This window comes from Callorhinus ursinus, unplaced genomic scaffold (genome assembly GCF_003265705.2).
Source record: "Callorhinus ursinus isolate GAN/ISIS: 27379988/994484 unplaced genomic scaffold, GSC_fseal_2.0 scaffold9, whole genome shotgun sequence".
Taxonomy (NCBI): Eukaryota; Metazoa; Chordata; class Mammalia; order Carnivora; family Otariidae; genus Callorhinus; species Callorhinus ursinus.
In genome coordinates, this window is record NW_027397071.1 from 29524537 (window position 1) to 29546501 (window position 21965).

General features: G+C 37.4%; 1 protein-coding gene across 7 annotated transcripts in view; it reads left to right on the forward strand.

Moving 5' to 3' along the window:
• ODF2L (outer dense fiber of sperm tails 2 like) overlaps positions 1-21965 on the forward strand; it is a 79022-nt gene that overhangs the window by 26664 nt on the left and 30393 nt on the right. For 3 of the 7 annotated variants that reach the window (XM_073896381.1, XM_073896386.1, XM_073896385.1), the window contains exons 3-6: positions 17113-17285; positions 19549-19681; positions 20330-20455; positions 21892-21951. In XM_073896381.1, coding sequence (XP_073752482.1) covers positions 17113-17285; positions 19549-19681; positions 20330-20455; positions 21892-21951 — 492 coding nt within the window. Of the gene's footprint in view, positions 1-11772; positions 11960-13634; positions 13807-15761; positions 15810-17112; positions 17286-19548; positions 19682-20329; positions 20456-21891; positions 21952-21965 lie in introns of those variants that run through there. The other 4 variants (XM_025872116.2, XM_073896383.1, XM_073896382.1 and 1 more) reach the window with 4 other exon arrangements.

Genomic DNA, 21965 nt, shown 5'->3' on the forward strand with positions numbered 1-21965 from the left:
CAACTTCTATATATATATGCCAAAAATAAGGGTATCTACTATGAAGGGATAGAATATGACCCTAAAAATGAAAAATAAAAATGTTTCTTTTTCCAAAAAGGGATTGATAAGATGTTGGTTGAAAAAGGGAAAAAGAAAAATTAAAAAAAAAAGTTAAAAAAATTAACTTTGAAAAACTAATGAATCCTGGTAAAAAAGCCATGAATTCTATGTGCAGTATTCCCCTAGCGCTGGAGTTCTCCCTTTCTCCTTGACTAGTAAACTTGGTCTTGGCTTGCTGGCTGTTCGTGCTGATCTTCTGGGGGAGGGGCCTGTTGCCATGGTTCCCAAATGTCTTTGCCGGAGGCGGAATTGCCCCGCCCTTGCCGGGTCCGGGCTAAGCAATCTGCTCGGGTTTGCTCTCAGGAGCTTTTGTTCCCTGCTAGCTCTCGGTACAGCTTTGGAGGATGAGAGTGAAAATGGCGGCCTCCCAATCTCTGCCCAGAGGAGCCGAGAACTCGGGCCCCGCTCCTCAGTGCGCCCCCAGAGAAAAGCAGTCACTCCCATGTCCCCGGTCTCCGGCCGCACTCCGTGTTCACCCGGCCTGTGACCGAGCATTTCTATCTCTGGCGCCCGACCCCGTGTGGAGTCTCCAAACCCAGCAGATCCCTGCAGTGCGCTCCCACGCCACTCCTCCCGGGGGAGGAAGGGGAGTCTCCCTAGATCTGCCACTTGTTGGGTCCCTGCTGGAGGAGCCGTGGCCCGACTGGGCCGCAGATCCCAGTTTATGGCCACCCCGAGCTGAGAGCCCGCGCCTCGGCTCCGTCTCTGCAGCCGCTTCCCCGCTCCGATACCTGGGAGCTCTGCCGCACTCAGGCACCCCCGGTCTTTCTGAGACCACACTGTCCCGCGAGGGTTCCACCCCCCGCTTAGCCACTGGAGCGACGTCCCTCAGCGGAGCCGACTTCTCAAAGTTCCGATTTTGTGCTCCGCGGCTCTATCACTTGCCAGAAGCGGCCGACGGAGGCCCCCTCCCCCGCCGTCTATCCTCCCGAATATCGCCTCGGATTCACTTCTCCGCACGTCCTACCTTCCAGAAAGTGGTCGCTTCTCTGTTCAGAGAGTTGTTGCTACTCTCCTCTTCGATCTCCTGTTGAGTTTGTAGGTGTTCAGAATGGTTTGATCCCTATTCAGCTGAATTCCTGAGACCAGACAAAATCCAGGTCTCCTACTCCTCCGCCATCTTGTTCCGCCCCCCAGAAAATAATTTTTTTAAAGATTTTATTTATTCATTTTAGAGAGAGAGACAGTGCAAGCTGGAGGGAGAGGGAGAGAGAGTATGAAGCGGACTCTGGGCTGAGCACAGAGCCGGAGGTGGGACTTGATCCCACAACTGTGAGATCCTGACTAGAGCCATTATCAAGAGTCGGCCACTCAACCGACGGAGCCACCCAGGCGCCCCTAAAAGAAAATATTTTTTTATTTTTAAAAATTTTTTTATTATGTTCAGTTGAAAGTAATTTTTAAAAAAGCAAACAACTGGGGCGCCTGGGTGGCTTAGTCGGTTGAGCCACGGACTCTTGGTTTCTCTACAGGTCATGATCTCAGGGTCCTGGGATTAAATCCGGTATTGGGCTCTGCGCTGAGCAAGGAGTGTGCTTGGGATTCTCTCTCCCTCTCTCTGTGCCCCTCTCACTTGAAATCTCTCTCTCTCTCAGAGAAATAAATAAATCTTTTTTTTTTAGATTTTATTTATTTATTTGAGAGAGAGCAAGTAAGGGGAAGGAGGAGAGGGAGAGGGACAAGCAAGCTCTGCGCCAAGCACAGAGCCCCATGTGGGGCTCCATCCCAGGATGCTGAGATCATGACCAGAGCTGAAATTAAGAGTTGGAGGCTTAACCAACTGAGCCACCCAGGTGCCCCAATAAACAAATCTTTCTTTTTTTTAACGCAAACAACAAAGCTAATCCTTTAGCTTTCTTAAGTTTCTCTTTAAGTGTATACTAGACCATAATATGCTGTGTACCAATTTTATGTTGTACCCCTGCATTATTAATATTCTGTTTCCAAAGGATCACATTCTGTTTTCTTATGAATATTTTTCTTCATAATTGACCCCATTTTCAGAGTATTTTTAACTTTTTTGTTTTTTTGTTTTCTGTTTTAAGGTATTACTGAAGTTTAACTCACATAAAATATTGCATTAGTTTCAGGTGTACAATATATTGCTTTGACATTCCATATGTTACTCAATGTTCATAAGTGTAGTCACCATCTATCACCATACCATTATTACAATATTATTGACTATATTCCCTATGCTGTACTTTTAATCCCTGTGACTTATTTATTTTATAGCTGGAAGCTTGAAGCACTTAATCCCCTTTATCAATTTCACCCATCTTCCCACCCACCACCTCTCAGGCAACCAACCACCAGTTTGTTCTCCAGGAGTCTGTTTTTCCCTTTGTTTATTTGTTTTGTTTTTTAGATTTCACATGTAAGTGAAATGATATGGTATTTGCCTTTGTCTGACTTATTTCACTTAGGTCCATCCATGTTGTCACCAATGGCAAGATCTCATTCTTTTTTACGGCTGAGTACTATTCCTCTGCGTGTGTGTGTGTGTGTAGCATTTCTTTGTCCATCCATCTATTGAGGGATGCTTGTGTTGCTCCCATACCTTGGCTATTGCAAATAATGCTGCAATAAACATAGGGATGCGTGTATCTTTTTGATTTGGTGTTTTCATTTTCTCTGGGTAAATGGCCAGTAGTAGAATTATTACCACATCGTAGTTCCATATGGTATTTCCATTTTTAATTTTTTGAGTAAGCTCCGTACTGTTTTACACAGTAGTTGCACCAATTTACATCCCCACGAGCAGTGTACAAGTGTTTCCTTTTCTCCATATCCTTTCCAACACCTATTTCTTGTCTTTTTGATAGCAGCCATTCTGACAGGTGTGAAGTGGTATCTCTTCATGGTTTTGATTTGCATTTCCCTGAGGATTAGTGATGTTGAGCATCTCTTCATGTGTCTATTGGCCACTTTCATATCTTCTTTGCAAAATGTTTATTCCGTTCTTCTGTCCATTTTTAAATCAGACTGTTTGGTTTTTAGTGTTGAGTTGTGTAAGTTCTTTGTATATTTTGAATATTAACCCCTTATTGGCTATATCATTTACAAATATATTTTCCCATTCACCTAGGTTGCATTTTTTGTTGTTGTTATTGATGATTTCCTTTGCTATGCAATTATGAGTGTTCTTTAAATAGTTAACTCTCAAATAAACTCTAGTTATATTCGTAGATTTTCAAGCAATACAAGAATAATAAAATAGTGTCTATACTCTCTATGACCACACAACATCTTTATGCCATGAGACCTAGACTGCTTACCTTTATTCTTAAAGCCTTTACTACCTAATCAGAGCCAAACAATAATATATTTTATAAAGGAAATTTCATACTCATGCATCATTTTCCTTTGGTCAGTCAAAAAAATGCTAACATCTGTAGGATAGAATACCTAACTTACAACATAAGGATAAGCAGTGTTATTTTCTGCATGATATTAAAACAAAATTTTTTATTTAAAAGTTGCCATATAATATATTAAATATTCTATACATGAAATAATTCTACTGAGAGTAAATATTGAACATATGCTACAACTTGGGCTGAATTTTACAGTGTTTATTTAACTAGTCAAACAGTCTAGATTTTTGCAGGTTGTGATAATTACTAGAATCATTTATAGTGTAGAAGGAAAAGTAGATTCACATATGCTACTATGTTTTTTTGTTTTGTTTTTTGTTTTTAAGACTCATGTCTGAAGCCTCAAATTCTGTGGAAAATATCTGGATGAAAAGAGATAAACAGATCCAGCAATCTCACTCCTTGGTATTTACCTAAAGGAATTGAAAACATATGTCCACATAAAAACCTCCATGCAGATGTTTATAGCAGCCTTATTCATAATTGCCAAAACTTGGAAGCAAATGAGATGTCCTTTGGTAGGTGAGTGGATAAATAAACTCTGGTACATCCAGACAATGGAATATTATGGAAATGAGATATTAAGCCATGGAAAACATGGAGGAAACTTAAATGCATGCTACCAAGTAAAAGAAACCAATCTGAAAAGGACACATACTGTAAGATTTCAACGATATGACATGCTGGCAAAGGCAAAACTATGGAGACAGTAAAAAGATAGTGGTTGCTAAGGGTTTGGGGAAAAGGAGAGATGAAAAGGCAAAGCACAGGGAATTTTTAGGGCAGTGAAAATACTCCTTATGATGTTGTAATAGTGAATGCAACGTCCTTATGCAGTTATCCAAACTCATAGAATGTGCAACACCAAGAGTGAACCCTAATGTAAACTATGGACTCCGGGTAGTAATGATTTGTCAAACCAGCTTCATCAGTTGTAACAAATGTTCTGTCTGGTGGGAGATATTGATAGTGGGGGAGACTATGTATGTGTGTGGACAGGGAATATATGGCATGTCTTTGAACATGCCATATATTTAGCTGTGAACTCAAAACTTCTCTAAAAAAGAAAGTCTAAAAAAAGAGAGAGATAATCATTCTTGATTTTATGTCGTGTGTTTTACACCTTAGAGCAACTGTTGTTTACTAATACCTACCACCTATAGGACACTTACGATTTGATCAGACAGGGCTATATGCTCTACAAATATGACCTCAATCATCACAACAATCCGATCGGGCAGGTAGAATTATTTATTTATTTATTTATTTATTTTTGGGAAAAACACAACTTAGAGAAGTAACTTGCCCAAGACTTGTAGTTAGAAAACATGAATACAGGTTGGTATGGTTCCAAAGACTTTGCTCTTAACCACTGTTATTATAACAGCCTATTTCAACCTCACCCCACACTTGGGCCCAGCCCAGACAACAATGGTTTAGTTAGTGCAGAACTGGAGTAGTTGCCTGTCTCCGTGTTTTCTGGTAAGGACCTCTTTCAACAACAGGTAACATGTGCCTGCTCCTATAGACTAAATGTTTATGTTCTCCCCGAATTCATATTTTAAAACCCTAATTTCCATTGTGATGGTATTTGAAGGTGGGGCCTGTGGGAAGTAATTAGGTCATGAAGGTGCAGCCCTCATTATGGGATTAGTGCCCTTATAAGAAGAGACATGAAAGAGCTTATCTTGATCTTGGACTTTGCTGACTCCAGAACTGTAAGCAATAGCTTTCTGTTATTTAAGTCACCCAGTTAATGGTACTTTTGTCATAGTATCCTGAACTAAGACATACATTTTCTCTCTAGGAAAAGTGATGCCTATCTGTTCCCCAAGACTTTGCTCAGTCTTTGTTTGACTTACCCTGTGGACAACCACCCTTATGGTAAATGGAGTCTACCTAATTGTAAGACTTAAATAAAACTACAGTACTTAAGAGAATATGTTGGCTAACTGAATATAATAAAGGGAGAGAGAGAGAATATGATGCTGGCATGTGTTTAGATTATCCATTATTAGAACAGAATGGAAGGTCCAGAAGTAGACACACACATGAATGGTCTAATCATTTTCAGCAAAAGCAATAAGTTAATTCAATGTGAAAGAAAAAGTCTTTCAAATAAATGATGATAGAACAACTGGATATCTATATAAAATGAAGTAAACCTTGATACCTGCTTCATTCCTTCCAAAAAAATGAATGAAAGATGGATTGTTCATACAGGAGTGCCTGGGTGGCTCAGTCGGTTGAGCATCTGCCTTCAGCTCAGGTCATGATCTCGGGGTCCTGGGATGATCCCTGCATCAGGCTCTCTGCTCCGCGGGGAGTCTCCTTCCCCCTCTGCCTCTTCCTCTGCTCATGCTCTCTCTCTCAAATAAGTAAATAAATAAACTTTTTAAAAAAGATAGATCATACATTTAAATATAAAAGCTTAGAATCATAAAAAGTCTAGAAAAAATACAATTATCTCCACAAAACTATAAAAGGAAAAATGGACAAGGATATTTGATTGTATCCAAATTTAAAATTTCTGCTCACCGAAAGGTATCATTAAGAAAATGAATGGGCAGGGGCGCCTGGGCGGCTCAGTCAGTTAAGCGGCTGCCTTCGGCTCAGGTCATGATCCTGGAGTCCTGGGATCGAGTCCCACATCGGGCTCCCTGCTCGGCGGGGAGTCTGCTTCTCCCCCTGACCCTCCCCCCTCTCATGCTCTCTCTCTCTCTCTCATTCTCTCTCTCGAATAAATAAATAAAATCTTTAAAAAAAACCAAAATGAATGGGCAAGATACAAAGTGGGAGAAAATATTCATTATATATATATTTCATATAAGATTTTTTTCAGAAAATATAAAGAACTACAAACCAGTAGTAAAAGGACAACCCAATACAAAAAGGGCAAAAGACTGAATAACACTTCATAAAAGATACACTTATGGTTCATAACTATTAAAAAGGTGCTCAACATCATTAGTTATCAGGGAAATGCAAATAATATCACAATGAGATGCCACTTCACATCTACTAGAAGAGCTAAAATTTAAAAAAAAGTGGCTCTACTGAATGTTGGCAAGGATGTAAAGTAATTGAACCCCACATACACTGCTGGTGCAACCATTTTCAAGATGGATATAGCATTTTCTTAAAAGTTAAACACATGTATATCTCATTACCCAGCAATTCCATTCCTAGATAAGAAAATGAAAATGTATATTCATAAAATGCCTTTTATAAAATGGGTGCCTGGGTGGCTGGGTGGCTCAGTCGCTTAGGCGTCTGCCTTCTGCTCATGTCAGGAAACCGGGTTCCTGGGATTGAGCCCCGTGTCAGGCTCCCTGCTCAGTACGGGGGTGGGAGGGGATCTGCTTCTCCCTCTCTCTCTGCCCCTCCTCCCTGCTTGTGTGTTCTCTCTCTGTCTCGCTCACTCACTCGCTCTCAAATAAATAAATAAATAAATCTTTTTTGTAAAAATGCCTTTTACAAGAATGTACATAGCAGCCTTATTCATGATAACCCAATACTGCAAACAAGTAAATATCAACAGGAGAATTGATAATTTGTGATATATTCAGATAACTGAACAATACCACTCCACAAAAAAAGAACAAACTACTAAAATATGCAACAACATAAGTGGATCTAAAAAACATAAATATTGAGTGAAGGGAGACAGATGCAAAGGAATATATATTGTATGACTGCATTTATATGAAGATCAAGAATCAGCACATTTATCTCTAATGACAGAAATTAGAAAGTGGTTGTCTTGGAGAGTGCATGTCTGAGGGGTGAAGGTAGTTTTGGTTAATGGACTGGAGAGAAATGCAATAAACTTCCTGGGTTCATGTAAATGTTCTAGGTCTTGTTTTAGGTAGTAGCTTTGTGGGTGTGTATAACTGTCAAAACTCATATTCTGAACATTTAATATCTGTGCACTTTATTGAATGTAAATTATACCTCAATTTAAAAGTGGCCTGTAGCCTTCAGGAATTAAGTAGTTATTGAAGGAAGTCTTTGATGGGAATGGCAGAAAAAAGAATAAAAGATGGAGGGGTGTGTTTGCTATTTATAACTATACTGGGGTGCTTAAAGAAAAATGTGATAAGCTTAGAGGTCCGGAGAGCTTCTATGATTGCCGGAAAAATGTATCTCTATGAGTTGCTAGAATGACACATCCAAATCAAGGATTAATGCTGTGAAAGGCTAAACTACAAGGTAAGTTGAATAAACAGACTCGCCAGGTCTTTCAGGTAAAAATTAAGACATTGATTGAGAAGTTGGATCTTGAGAATCGTAATGGACTTGTTTGGGTGACTTGCATAATTCTATCATCTTGATAGACCCTACAGAGCTCTTTGCTTTCTGAAGAAGTCTTCCTTCTCTTCCTTATAAGGCTGGTCTTGTCTTCTTTGAAAATTCTGAAGTGACTTCACCTGAGGAATTTACCTTGTGAGGAGTTCCCGATTCTCTTAATAACTCACTGCTATCACTTCTTTATATCTCTAGACTAGCACCATCCGGTGCTAGAAATAGAATGTGAGCCATATACACAATTTTATTTTTTTAGTAGCAAAAGTAAAAACTGTAAAAAAAGAGCTAAATTTAAATTTTAATAATATATCTTATTTAACTCAACATACCTAAAATATTATCATTTCAATAAATGATTATTATAAAATTGAGATATTTTGTCCTTTTTTTCATATGCAATTTCAGTGTTTGTTTTGCCCTTACAACATGTCTCAGTTAAGACTACTCACATTTTAAATGTTCAGTAGCCATAGGTGGCTAGTGGCCTCTGTATTCTCTATATACTTAGGGAGATAGGATATTAGAATGGATTTATCATGTGTGACTCAGTCACCTATCTCCAATTGTATCCTGAGAAGGCCTAGAGGACCTTCTCTTCACTAATGCATTGAGAAAATATTGGGAGGGAGAGGAAGCTGTTGTCCTCTAAGCCCAGGAATGAAGTTAGGAGATGCTGCAATTGAATAGGATCTCTAATTCCCTAATGGAAATAATAGGATATCAAAGTGGCAGAGGCCAACTGACAGCGCTTAACCAACTGGGATGAGATAGCAGTGGTTACCATAATAGGCCCCGGGGCCAGAGCAGTAATCATAGTTGTCTGACTGGGAGGGATCTTTAGCAGTGTGAAAGTGATTATGGTGTCCCTGTAATTGAAATGGATGGACAGCCTACTAAGATCTTACTTGATCTATAATAATGAAAAATTGCTAGATCTGATGAAGAGAGATCTGAACTTCATCACCTTAATGGAGATTTACAGCATCTCGACATTGCTTCTTAATTCATGGCTATTATAATAAGAGGGTCAATTGGTAGGCCCTGGAATGGCTCTTTTCTACTGAAAAAGTTAACCTAAGTCCCATACCATATTTCTAGGGGAATTCTAGTGATTAATGCCACCATCAAAGACTTGAAAGATGCAGGTGTGGTGATTCTGACCACACTCCCATTTAACCTTCTATTTGGCCTGGGTAGAAGATGAATGGGTCATCCAAAATGTTGATCCAGATGTAGTCTTTTTATTAGGTGAATAAGTACAATTCCTAGCATCTAGTATGCAGATATTGCTCTGACAAATGTCTTTTATTCACCCTAATATATGTAGAATAGCTGAAGTTGTTTGATTTTTATCTGGAAGTGAGAGAACGTGAGAGAATTTATTGCTTTACATAAGAGCTATGTTAGGTCTTTAGTTCTCTGTCATACTATAGTGTGCAGAGACCATGATCATTTCATTACCTTTTGGGGCATTGCTTTTGTCTACTGCATTTATTGTATTGTGCTGGCAGAACCTGATGATCAGGAAATAGCACATACCTTATTGCCTTGTGTAGCAAATTGTGTCCATAGACTCAATGTGACTTTGACACTGTCCCATCAAGAGGTGGAATCTTTTACTTTCTCTCTTGTATTTGGGCTGGCTCTCTGATATATTTTAGATAGCAAAATGCAGTGGAAGTGGTTCTGTGTAACTTGTGTAGCCTTAGATCTGCAGTTTCTTCCTTTGCTACCTAGGACACTCACTCTTGGAACGCACCTGCCATGAAAAAAAGTTCAAGTTGGCCACATGCAGAGCTACATGGATAGGATGAAAGAGGCCTTAGCCTTCCAGTTGAGCCCACCTAGTCACCAAACATATAATTTTGGATATTCCAGCCTCAACAGCTATCTGGTTGCAACTTGATGAGAGACACCACCTATTGCCACATGGAGGAAAAAACCCACCCAGCTGAACCCTGCCTGAATTTCTCACCACAGAATCATGAACAAATAAAATCGTTGTTGTTTTAACCCACTAAGTTTGTTAAAACAGCAAAAGAAAACCAAAACATGTTGGAAAGAACACATGCAACTCAGAGTGGGGGATAAACCCTATGAAAATAATTTATTACACAACCAAACTATTTTTTTAAATTGCTTTATTTTGCTAAATTTTATTTGCTTCCATCAAGTATCTTTAAACCACTATTTCATTGTTTGCCACTTTTACAATTACAGTATATATTTGTTCCCACGAGGAAGGAAAACAAAATTACCACCCACCATTGCATCTTGCATCTGCTACACACAAATGTACCATAAATGAGTTTAATACTTATGAGGTACTTGTTTTAAATGCTTTATATCAGAGGTCTGCACACTCTATCCTGTGGGCCAAATCTATCCTGGTATCTATTTTTTTAAATAAAATTTAATGGGAACACAGCCAAGCCATGTGTTTATGTATCCTCTATGGCATCTTTTATTCATCAATGGCAGAGTTAAATATGGCAGAGACTGTATAATCCACCAAATCTAAAATATTTACTATGTGGACTTCTACAGAAAAAGTATGTTGGCCTCTGCTTTAAATTATGAGGAAATCCTTGATGTATTATTTCATAGGTAGTCAAGTATTTAATGATATTTGGGGAAATTGGCATTTTTGGTTGGGCTGGATGAATTTTTTTTCCATTTAAATAATACAAAATAAGGGATCTATCCAAAAATTCATTATCCAACCAGATTTCAGATTTAGATTAGAACAGATTAGATTTAGAAGAGATGCCATATTTACCTGGATAGTTCAGTTCAAATAGTCAATTTGAGAATCTAATATAATCATCTTGAAATTTTGTGACTGTTTTTCCCTTTGTATGTCTTTTAAAGACATACAATATCTAACACTGATGCAATTTAAGTATTTTTCATAAGAGAAGCCTAATTTTGTGTACAATTAATTTTCTTATTATGACAAGCTAGTAAGTTTAGCTAGAATCCCAGGTAAGTGCTGGAAGGACCCTCAAAATTACTTTCCCTGCCCCAGTTCCACACGTCCACCTCCCCCTCCCCCCCCCTTTTTTTCTTAAAGGAGGGGAAGACTAGCCCAGAGTAGTGAAGTTAGTTGACTTGCCAGAGGTCATGATTCATCAGTAAGAGATGGATCAGTTCCCACTGCTTTTTAGTATTTGCATATATGGAACAGTTATATGTTCGTTATGAATGAACTTTTAACTGCCATGAACTTTTTGCTGGACAATCAGCACTGGGAAAAAAAATCTTTGCTATAATCATCAACTGAATATGTTCTTTAGTAAAATCAGTAATGAGGCATGCCATGTAATGGCTAAACTGCTCAGTTGACAATTGCTCTATTTGCAAATTTCACATTATGGTGTACAATTCTTAACACGAATATTAAGTTGAGGTGGATAGTTTTTTACTTTTCCAAATAAAATCTTGCCTTGCTTGTTCAAGAGTGTATAAATCATACTAGCTGGCTATAGTACAGATGCAAAGAATTTGAAATCTGAAAGGCGCCTTGGAGATCACCGTCCAGCTCCCTAATTTAACAGAAGTAAGGAGGCCTAGGGAAGATCCCAGCTAAACAGCAATACTATATATTTAAAACAAAGTTCCTTGTGTCGCGGTTGTTTGGGCCTTTTCAAATGTCTCCTTTAAAAAAGCAAAGGCAGGGCACTTCCAGGCCAACTATCAGAAAATTCATACTCTATCGGTCTTATTTCTCTTTCTAGGTTGAGCTCAATTAAGATTTTTGGTAACTACACACAAAAGGCCTCTTCCGTAAAACAAAAAGTTTGAAGGGCGGGCGGGAAAAGTTCACCCAGAGCAGCAACTGAGAGACAAAGAGCCTCTCCCCGGCCCCGCCCCCTGATTCCCGCCAATAGCAACAGACGCCGGCCCTTGCTTTCCCCAGCCCGGCCAATCAGCTGCGTCGGCTATGGCTCGACGGAAGGGGCGGGGCGGCCGTTGCCAGAGAAGCCACTTGATGGTTACTAGCTCTATTTTCGTCCGTCTTGCACCTGGCCGGGCACTCTTCCACCGCAAGCAGTTCTAGATATTCGCCTCCCTGCCACCTCGCGTCCTTTGGCTTCCTTTCTAGCTTTCGCCTGCGGCACTGCCCCCTGCGTCCCGCTCTCTCCTAGCCGACGCAGGGCTGGAGAGCACAGGTACGCTGGCGGTGGTTTCCACCAACGTTCGCTGAGCGTCATCTTTGCGGCCCCTTTGGACCCCTTCCTTAGCGGAGCGGCGGCGGGCTGACGTCACGGCGGCGTGTTAACGCAGCGGTCGGGGCGTAGGCACGCTTTTGGGAGGCGGGGAAGCTTGGGGTCGGACCGTTTCCTTGCGGTTACCGCAGACGCGCTTAGGGGTTCGGGTGGTCGGGGCTGTATTGGGTCCCGGAAGTGAAAGGCCTTCACGTCCACCCGGAACTAGACCTCAGCCGCTTTCTGCGCATACCTGCCACTTCCCCTAGAATTGACTGCCTGGCCTGGGAAAAAGACAGCGAGGCTCGTATTCCTAGGGAGGGTGTGGTCCCCAGGACCCCAGGGTAGATCATAGTTGATGGGCTTTCCAGAACTAAGCCCGTATCCAGCCGACCCGGGCATGGCGGCGTTTCCTTCGGAAACAATTCCTCTTACTCATTTGGCTGGCTTTTTAAGCGACCACCATATAATATACCCGATTGTGGTAGGCCCTGGGGCTCCTTTAGTGAAGAATACTGTCGGAGGCCTGGGAAATTAAGTCCTCCAGGTTCCTCCTAGGTTTCCAGACTCAATAGGAAACTCCTTCAAGTGTGTGGCCTTGGACCGGTCACTTAACTTTCCTGGCTTCAGTTTCCTTATCTGGAAAACGAGGGCAATAATAGTCATTTTGGAGTGGTTGTAATAAAAGAGATTAAGTAAACCAGTGTCAGGTTTTGAGTATAGGTAGTAAGGGTGCTTGTTGATTGAGAAAACCATAGCCACACTGGGGCTGGTATTTAGGATGTATATTTCGGAGACAAAGTTTCCCTGTCACCTCGCCCATAGTAAGGTTTCAGGTGTTTTTGAATTAATGAGGTTCTTGGAGTAGTTTTGAACACTACTTGGCTAAAGGAACAAACCACAGAAAACCTGTTTTTAAAATTAGTTTGCTTTCCTTCTGCTTAGAATAAGAATGTCATGGTCATGTTCCTAATTCTGTAACAGCTAGGTATCCATTTTCTGCCTCTCTTTCTTCTACTTTCACGGTTGATGTGTATAAATAATATGGTTTTTGTACCCAAAAAACCCAAAGGTATGAGAAAGTGGCTTTGTTTATATTGTACAAATGAATGAGACCCAAGGAGCTGAGTATAGCAATGAGGTTGACATAACATCTACCCACTAAACTCAATTCTTTTGGAAGTCAGTTGTTTTCCCGTGGGTTCTGGTTTAGTAGTACTCAATTTATGACCACTTTGTAGATGATTTGTAATGATTCTGTAAGGAACAGATCTTGAAAGAATTGTTTCGAAAAGTTGGTTTTATACAGATAACTCACGCCTGCAAATATTTTAAGGAATAGTGATTGACTCAGTATGATTTTTTTTTCAAGATGAAAAAATTTAAAGAAAAGACCTGGTGGGAAAGCAACCTCAACAATGAGCCAAAGGGACCCTAAATTAAAAAAAAAAAAACACACATTCAAACAAACAAAAAACCCCACCTGTAAGTGATACTTCATTCTGTTCAAACCTCCCCACAGCTTTGGCTGGCAAAGTTTATTTCTCATTATGTAGAAGAGGCAACTAAGGCCTGCTGTGGCTAAGAGTTGTCCATGTCAGGTGGCTCTAAGGACTAAGAACAGGTGAGTCTGGCCCAGTATTTCATTTTAATATGCTGCCTCTGGGTCATCAAGAAGTGAATGGTTAAATTATGTTCAGGCTACCTATACTGTGTTTGAGAAAGAAGAAATAATACTTTCAGGAGGTTTTCTTCAAGCCCGCAAGTGAATTTTGCTACTTAAAGGGATAAGCTGTCATTTTCTGGAACAGGTATGTGGAGCAATCCATTCAGATGGTCATGGGTAAATGAAGTGTTATATTTGGTCACTTTCAGTACTGAATATCTTGCTATTCTAATTCCTTCATTGTTTTTCAAGTTTTTTTTTTTTTTTTAATCACCAGTGGAAACAACTTTTGATTTCTTCAAAATTTTTTCTAGGAAAACAATGCTGGAATTTCATTTCTCTGGGACCCTAATAACCGGTTTCACTACTTCTACTCTTCTCCCCTCCATATACCTGGTCCATTCTCCAAAATACCACTAAATTTATCTTTTAAAGATACACTTTTGATCTGTTATTATCCTGCTTAAAATGATTTAATGGTCTGTCTTAACCTTTAGGAAACAAGTCAAGCTTTTGAGCTTGGCATACAGTGACCACTTCATTGTGTCCAGTTTCATCCTTTGCCACTTGCCCTTGCAAATCATGTCCTTTCATGATTCCTTCCTCTTGCTTGTACTTGACCCTGTACCTAGAATGCCTTTTTCTCTTTCTTTTTGTCATACTCAGATTTGTTTTGCAGGACTCTACAATTCTTTAGTAAACTTTGACTAGTGTGAAGAATAGTGAGAGAGATGAGAAGCATTCCTATATCTACTTTGTGTTCTTTGCTGAATGTTTCAGTGAATTTTTCAGGAGAAGTTGTGTGCTTTTGTTTGAAGCCAGTGGGAGCTCGTTTTCCAAGAATGAATGTTTGGCAAAACAGATTGAAATCTGTGAGATTTCAATCTCTTTGGAGAGATTAGTTTTAAATATATATTTGCAGCTGGTTTGTTTACTTAGAGCAATCTAGATGCTAAGGAAGGGCATGAACTGGGATCTTTCTTTTCTCTGACCATGGCCAGCATTATAGTCCCTGAACAGCCATCCCTCAAATGCTTGTTGTTGGCCAAATGGAACATACTTTAGTGAGTGTAGCTGGGTCCGTGTAAACCATGACCACGCCTGGAAAAAGCTTTAAGTACATGCCTTTTTGATAGGGGACTGGTAAAGTCATCTCTGTATAGGAACTTTAATTCCTTAAACATTAAAATATATTTAAATTGCTAATCTTTAGGGGTTTGGTTATTAAATATGTGTGCAGAATATGTGTCTTTGTTTCACCACCAAGTTGTACAGAAGTATATTTGTCAATTGGCAGTATATTCCATGTAATTGAAAACATTTTCTTGCGAAACATCTTTTCCGTAGAGGAATACATTTGGCTCACTAAAATGATAGCATTTTTTATAAAGGTAGGACTTTTTATGCTAAAAAAAAATTGTTCAGCACACATATGTTTTTGGTTATAGTATTGTCACAACACAAAAATAGTGCAGTGCCTTGGAACCTTTGAACAATTTTTATCCTGGAAAATATTTCTAGATTGTAAGAATATAATTGTTGATAATTTCTATGGATATATCTGAGACTTGACTTACATAGTTCTCTCTGTTTTGAGAATCAGTAATGAAGATAACATTTTTGAATGTTGGGCTAAGAGTCATTCTAACATCTCTGTTTTTACAATGTGTTAATTTTGTTTACCCTCTAAGATAAGGCACAGTTACTTTTTACAGGCGATGAAGCAGAAAAATGTATTTCATCTTGTGATAAAACTTTTAGAAAAATTGTATAAATAGCTGCCAATAGCCCACAGAGCCAAGTAAGCACTCATTTAAAATACTAATACCAAACTGAATCTTATAAAATATGCCTACCAATTGAAGATCCCTAATCCTCTTACATTTATTTTTGAATTTTTATTCAAAATATAAGAAACATTTTTCTTTTAATGATTCCCCCAAAAGATGAATCAGTGAAGTGAATAAGTAAAAAGCAACTGCCTTTATTCATCACATTAACTGCTCTAAGCCTTGAGTCCTCTCCTTCAATTACTGCTTAGCTTTTATAAGGCTTGTAGATGCTAAGGATTCAAATGTAAATAAGGTATTCTTTCTTGAGATTCCAGTGTGCAGAGCAAGGAATTTTCAACATGTGGATGAATGAAAGGTAAATACCAGTTCCTCTGTGAGTGGGGTAGCTATTGGAACCAAACAGATCGGTAGATGATAGTACTGTTGATTGCAGTGATATATCTAGATCATGTTCTTCTTCACTCTTAGGTTTGGTTTTTCATTTGATTTTTTGTATCCATCTATTTTTAATTCTTCTTTAATTCTTTAAGACTTCAAATAGCTCAAAATACTGTTATGTCTTACTAACATGTTTCATATTTCAGCATTCAAGTAGATCATCTTAGATATCTATAGGTTAATTAGCAGTTCCATTTGTACATGAGTTGTTGGTATTTCAAAAATGTTGGCATGCATTTCTTTGGGCTATGTCCTAAATATTTGTTTCTGTAGTGTATGGAACCTTCAGACAAAAATAGATGTATTTTTACAGACACTTTCAAAGTGTCATTTAGAAATACAAGTAATTTTCAACTTATAATTTCTTCACATCTACTTAAAGTATTGAAAATTCTTGACCAAATGTATTGTAAAATACAGGTTTATAAAAATAAATTACAAAGAGGAAAAACGCTGAAGATCTTAAATATAACATTTGATTTTGTATAAATATAAAATGAAGTCAGGGAGACACATTACCATATATTAGAGTTGTGAAAACACAGCCTTAATGATTGCTAAAGCACTAATTTATTACTTAAAATGGAACAGTTCTGAAGAAATTCATGAATATTCCTGTTTAAAAAATGACACCTCTGAGTTTGAGTGAAAACAGTTGTTTAGTAAAACTTAGAAGTAACTGTCTGTTAACACCAAAGAATATCCTAGATTGAGCTGGGAAATAGGAATAAATTAATTTAATTTTGTAAGGTCTACTTTCAAAAGAATAAATCTTTTTGTAGCTATTGTTGCCAAATACTTCGAAAAGATATGAAATTTCTATTCTAGGCATACATAACATACATTTCCTATTGGGTAGATATAATGACACTAAGGACCAGAGTTACCATAGTTTTTATATTTATTTTCTAGTTGACTGGATTAAGATACTATAATACTTCAAGAAATAGATTAATAAAAATTTTACATTCTTGTGTAGAAAATTCTTTCTTATGTAGAAAATAACAGGCCTTTTGGAAAGTGTATGGAATTGGCAATTGTTGAATGCTTGGGCAATGCAATTTTGACACTTTTTGAATTAGTATCACAAATGAGTAGCAGTTATAATTTCTATTTTGTCTGTAAAATATTATTCTTTACACATGTTTAGGATTTTATTGTATATAATGACAGAAAAAAGAACCTACTGAGTTAAGTTTAATAACTAAAATATTTCCTAGCTTTCAGCTTATGAAGAAAAGTTGTTGTGGAAGCCACCTACAAATCCATTTACCAAATTTATGGAGAAACCTTCAATTGATGGAAGTCATTCAGAGAAACTATGTTCTCATTTTACAAGTACACCAGAGGACGAACATTTACCACAGGCTGCCAGTGAAAGTCATCGCAGCTGGTATTCTCAATAATAGCAGGGGATATCTAATTTTCTGATTTCAACATTTCATGTTTTGTCCATACTGTAAATTATTTGAATCAAATACAGCATTCTTTCAAGAGTATCTTCTTCAAATTTAGCAATTCATATATTTATTTATCCTGATTACAAATCAGTACTCATTTAGCAGAATTGGGCTAGGTTTTTGAAATCTTAATGAAAGCAAATAAAAATGAAAGCCTTATCTATTGAGAATTATTAAAGTATTAAGCCTTATAGCTAAGATAAATGAAAATAGAAATACTATGGAATGTTGGAAATGTAGTTGATGAGTACTAATTCACTGTCATTTGGAACATTGCTATATAACAAATACCTGTCATATTTTGCTATTTCCCATAGAATAAGGAATACACGGGGTGCCTGAGTGGTTCAGTTGGTTGAGTGTTCAGCTCTTGATTTCAGTCAGGTCATGATCTCAGAGTCGTGGCATTGAGCCCCACATTGGGCTCCATGCTCAGTGGGGAGTCAGCTTGAGATTTTCTCTTTCCCTCTCCCTTTGCCCCTCCCCCCAAATAAATAAAATCTAAAAAAAAATAGGGAATACACTTGCTATTTATATGACTCCATTGCTTACCAAGATGACAGTCTTTTTTTTTTTTAAGATTTTATTTATTTATTTGAGAGAGAGAGAAAGGACATAAGCAGGAGGAGCAGCAGGCTCCCCGCTGAGCAGGGAGCCCGATGCCGGGCTTGATCCCACGACCCTGGGACCATGGCCTGAGCTGAAGGTAGACAACCAACTGAGCCACCCATGGGCCCCCCAAAATGACAGCCTCAAAACACCATTATTGTCACCCTTGATAGTATAGTCCAGCTTCTATTTAGCTTGTTGTAAATGACAGTGATATTTGGTCATATATAACCATTCTTGACTTTCTTCTGCCCATGGTTTTTAATAATGGACAACTGTCATTTATAGCCAACATCTTATACCCATCACGTTAAGCCAGCAGTAATTAAGAACACAGTCTGCTTTCTGACATAGCCTCTAAGATCCCATCAGTTGTTGATGAGCCATTATATTATGTTTTGTAAAGAAAGAAAAAAAGTTGCCTATTAAAGAAAGATACGATGCTCTCTTATGATTTATTTTATTTATAAATATTGAAAAAGCTCCTTCAAACTTAATTATACATAGATTTTTGACTTCAAATAACTATGCTTTTAAAAAATAAAAATAAATAAAATGTAAGTGAAATAAAGTAGGGTATTCTCAAAATTTTTTTATAAAATATTTTATACTCAAAATCCAACTTTTGGACTCAGAGTTGTCCTTGCTATTAAGAGTATTGGTGATGTGGCATTTCTTAGGACCATCTTTAACTGAACTAAAACTTATCTGTGCTGGGCTCTTACAATATCATGCAAGCCTATATTGGAGTCTTGCTTCTGGAATGTTGCTAAACATTCCTAGTTCACCAGCTCCTTCAACCCCTCTATGGCCGTCCATTCCTAGGGGGGTTAAAAAGTGCTACACCCCATCTCTGGGGAATTCTTGAAAGCATTTGACACTTTTAGTTCTGGGCATGTGCAGGAAAGAGCTCAAGACTGCTTCTTAACAAAGATTACAAGAAGCATCCTGATTTCAGGATGTAAAAATGTAACCAAAGAGATGTCTCTTACAGTGATACACAGTAGTGTCTAGGTAATCAAGAAGGCAAATATTAATAGTTTTGTTTTGATTGATGATAATGTATTATAAAGTCAAGTGTGAAGGATTTTTGCGATATGGAGAGCTTTAGTTTTTTGTGTTCCGTTTGTTTAGCTTATTTGTTCTTCTGGAGGAATTTTTTTTGTGAAGAACAGCAAGTTTCAAGAAAGCATTTGGGAATGAGGTCTAGAAAGACAAATCTTTTGGGTTTGGAGTAGGGAGTAGAAAGGGAAGTAAAAAAGACATAAACACATTCACACAAATCGTTTTACAAACCAGAAAAGAGATGTTGAACAATTACAAGTAGCACAGTGAAGCATTGCTGTTGGTGGTTTTTGTGTTTTACATATCTAAATGTTTTAAAAACTTTCTGTGTATATTAAGTATAGAAAAATAGGGGAGTATAGGAAAAATTTCATACATTTTCAGTGGCCATTTACTGTTATATTTTGGAGAGCAATTTGTGGAACTGTAATATTTAGTTACGCTGTGCTATATTTGCATAAAAAGTATAACTAGTTTATGTGACAGATTTAACTTAAATTTTATTTGTGCGTATCTAATTAGTCTAAAGCAGGACATCCTAAATGAAAAGACTGATCTGGAAGCAACATTTAAGGAAGCTGAGTTGGCAACCTGTTCTGTAGAATTATTTTTGCCATTATTTAAGGATACCGTTGAAGAGATTAGTTTTGAAAATGTGAGTACCTGACTTATGAACATCTAATAAAATAGACAGCTAGCATAATATTCAGAATGCATTAACTGCAGTTTTGTATCTTAACATAGTTATGCTCACATACTGGTATTTGATATTAAAAAATTGCAGGTTTATCAGTCTCCTATGTCATTAGCTGCAATTCTTTTCTTCAGCGATAATCTCAGGCATGCACTTGTTAAGAGGCTAACCTTGGTGCTTAACTTATCTAAAATTGAACTAGAGAGTCAACTATTTCAAGAGGGAATTTAAACAAATATTCTAAGAGAGGAAATTATATCTATTTTCTGTAGTTTTGTATGGAATAGAAACCTGTATTCTAAAATTTCGGTGTACTGAAGTTGAGTTAGAGACAAAAATAGATTGTATTCTATTAGTTTTATTAAAATAAATGCCTGAAACACTTCGGGGCTTAAGCCCTTATTTTGATTTCATTACTTTAATGTACGATGTACTTTACTATTAATAAGCTTGGCAAAATTTACTATATGAAAAATGATTTTGTTACTAAGATAAAGTATTCTTTGATAATAGCATTGTTGTATTTTAGAGTGTCTTAATGCTGTATCTTTTTAGATTTTTTTAAATGCTGTATCTTAAAATGGGTATGTGGTTCTTATATTTTGTCAGGCTAATCTTTTTGCATCCAATTTGAAGAAGATTTCTAAACAGAAGGAAATATTAACAAAAGAATTAGACACTTTTAAACGTGTAAAACAAGCTTTGGAACATCTTAGAAAGACAGAATACCAACAAGTAAGGACCCCTGAGCACTAATTTAATAGATATATTTCTCACTTGAAGGATTTGCTATTTCTGAATCTGTAGAAATTGAATTATTGGTATATTTGAAATGGAAATAATTCTTGAATTTTCGTTTGAAGTGTCGATCATGAAACTAACCCTCTTAACGTTTCACAAATAGTTCTACATGAAAGCAGCATGTTTTTATAGAAAATATATTTGTATTTTCTATCTCAAAATTTTTCATTGTTATATTTCATTTCAGCTGAATTGAAAGAAAGAAAATAACATTTTCTTAGAATTTAAGCTCCATTGTACCATTGTATTCATACATTCATTTATTTTTGGGGTTAGCAGTTTGTTCAGAGGTAATTCACATACCATACAATTCATCCATTTAAAGTGCACAATTCAGTGATTTTGAGTGTATTTGTAGAACTGTGCAGCAGTCCCCACAGTCAATGTTAGAGCATTTTCATCACCACAAAAAGAAAACCCTCCCAGGTCCTTTAGAAGTTCACCTACCTCCCAGCCTCACCCACCCCTCCTTACCCTATTATCTACTTTTTGTTTTTATGAATTTGCTCATTCTGGAAATTTCATGTAAATAGATTCGTATAAAATGTGGTTCTTCATAACCGCCTTTCATTTAGCATAGTGCCTTCAAGGTCATCTATGTTGTAGCACATGTTAGTGCTTCATTCCTCTTTATTGCTGAATAATATTTCATTGTATGGCTATTCCATTTTTATTTGTCCATTCCTCAGTTGATGGATATTTAGGTTTCTTCAGTTTTTGGCTGTTATGCATAAAGCTGCTGTGAACATTTATTTACAAGTTGTTTATATCCAAGAGAAATGAAAATAGTTGTATGCCAAGCAATTTCACTGTGTCCTTCTACAGAGTCCCAAGAGTGGGCTTCATGCAGTCCATGAAATTGTGTGTGCAATTTTGCATGAGATGTACATGGCACAGTACTTTTGGGTGAAAGGAATTCATAGCTTTTCACATTCTCAAGCAGGAGTGTGACCCTCAAGATGAATAAACATTTTTCTATGTTCTCATTTAAAATATCTACATAGAATTCTTTTACTAATGTGCTGTGATTCTTTAAAAATAATCTTACTTGCTAAAATTAAGGTTGTTTTTATTTTTTACCTATTTATAAGCACGGTGAGCTTCCTTTGTATACAAGATTTTTGTGGTTTTTGTGTCATTGGCTTGTGTTGTCTGAGGTGTTATTTAGAAATTAGTATATAATTTCATAAACTGTGGACAAAAGATGATTTGGAACACTTAGGCAAAAATCCATCTGATGACCTTTTTAAAAATCTGAACTGTGCATGATAGTTGTCCATATTAATTTCTTAAGTGATGCTTATTCCTCTTCCTACTTTTATATAGAGAGAACTATGTCAATACTGATTTATAATATCTTTTTTTCATAGGTAGGGGACAGTTTATCCAGCATGTTAGAGAAGCTAACTGATAATGAAAGTGAAAATACTGTAAGTCTTTTTAT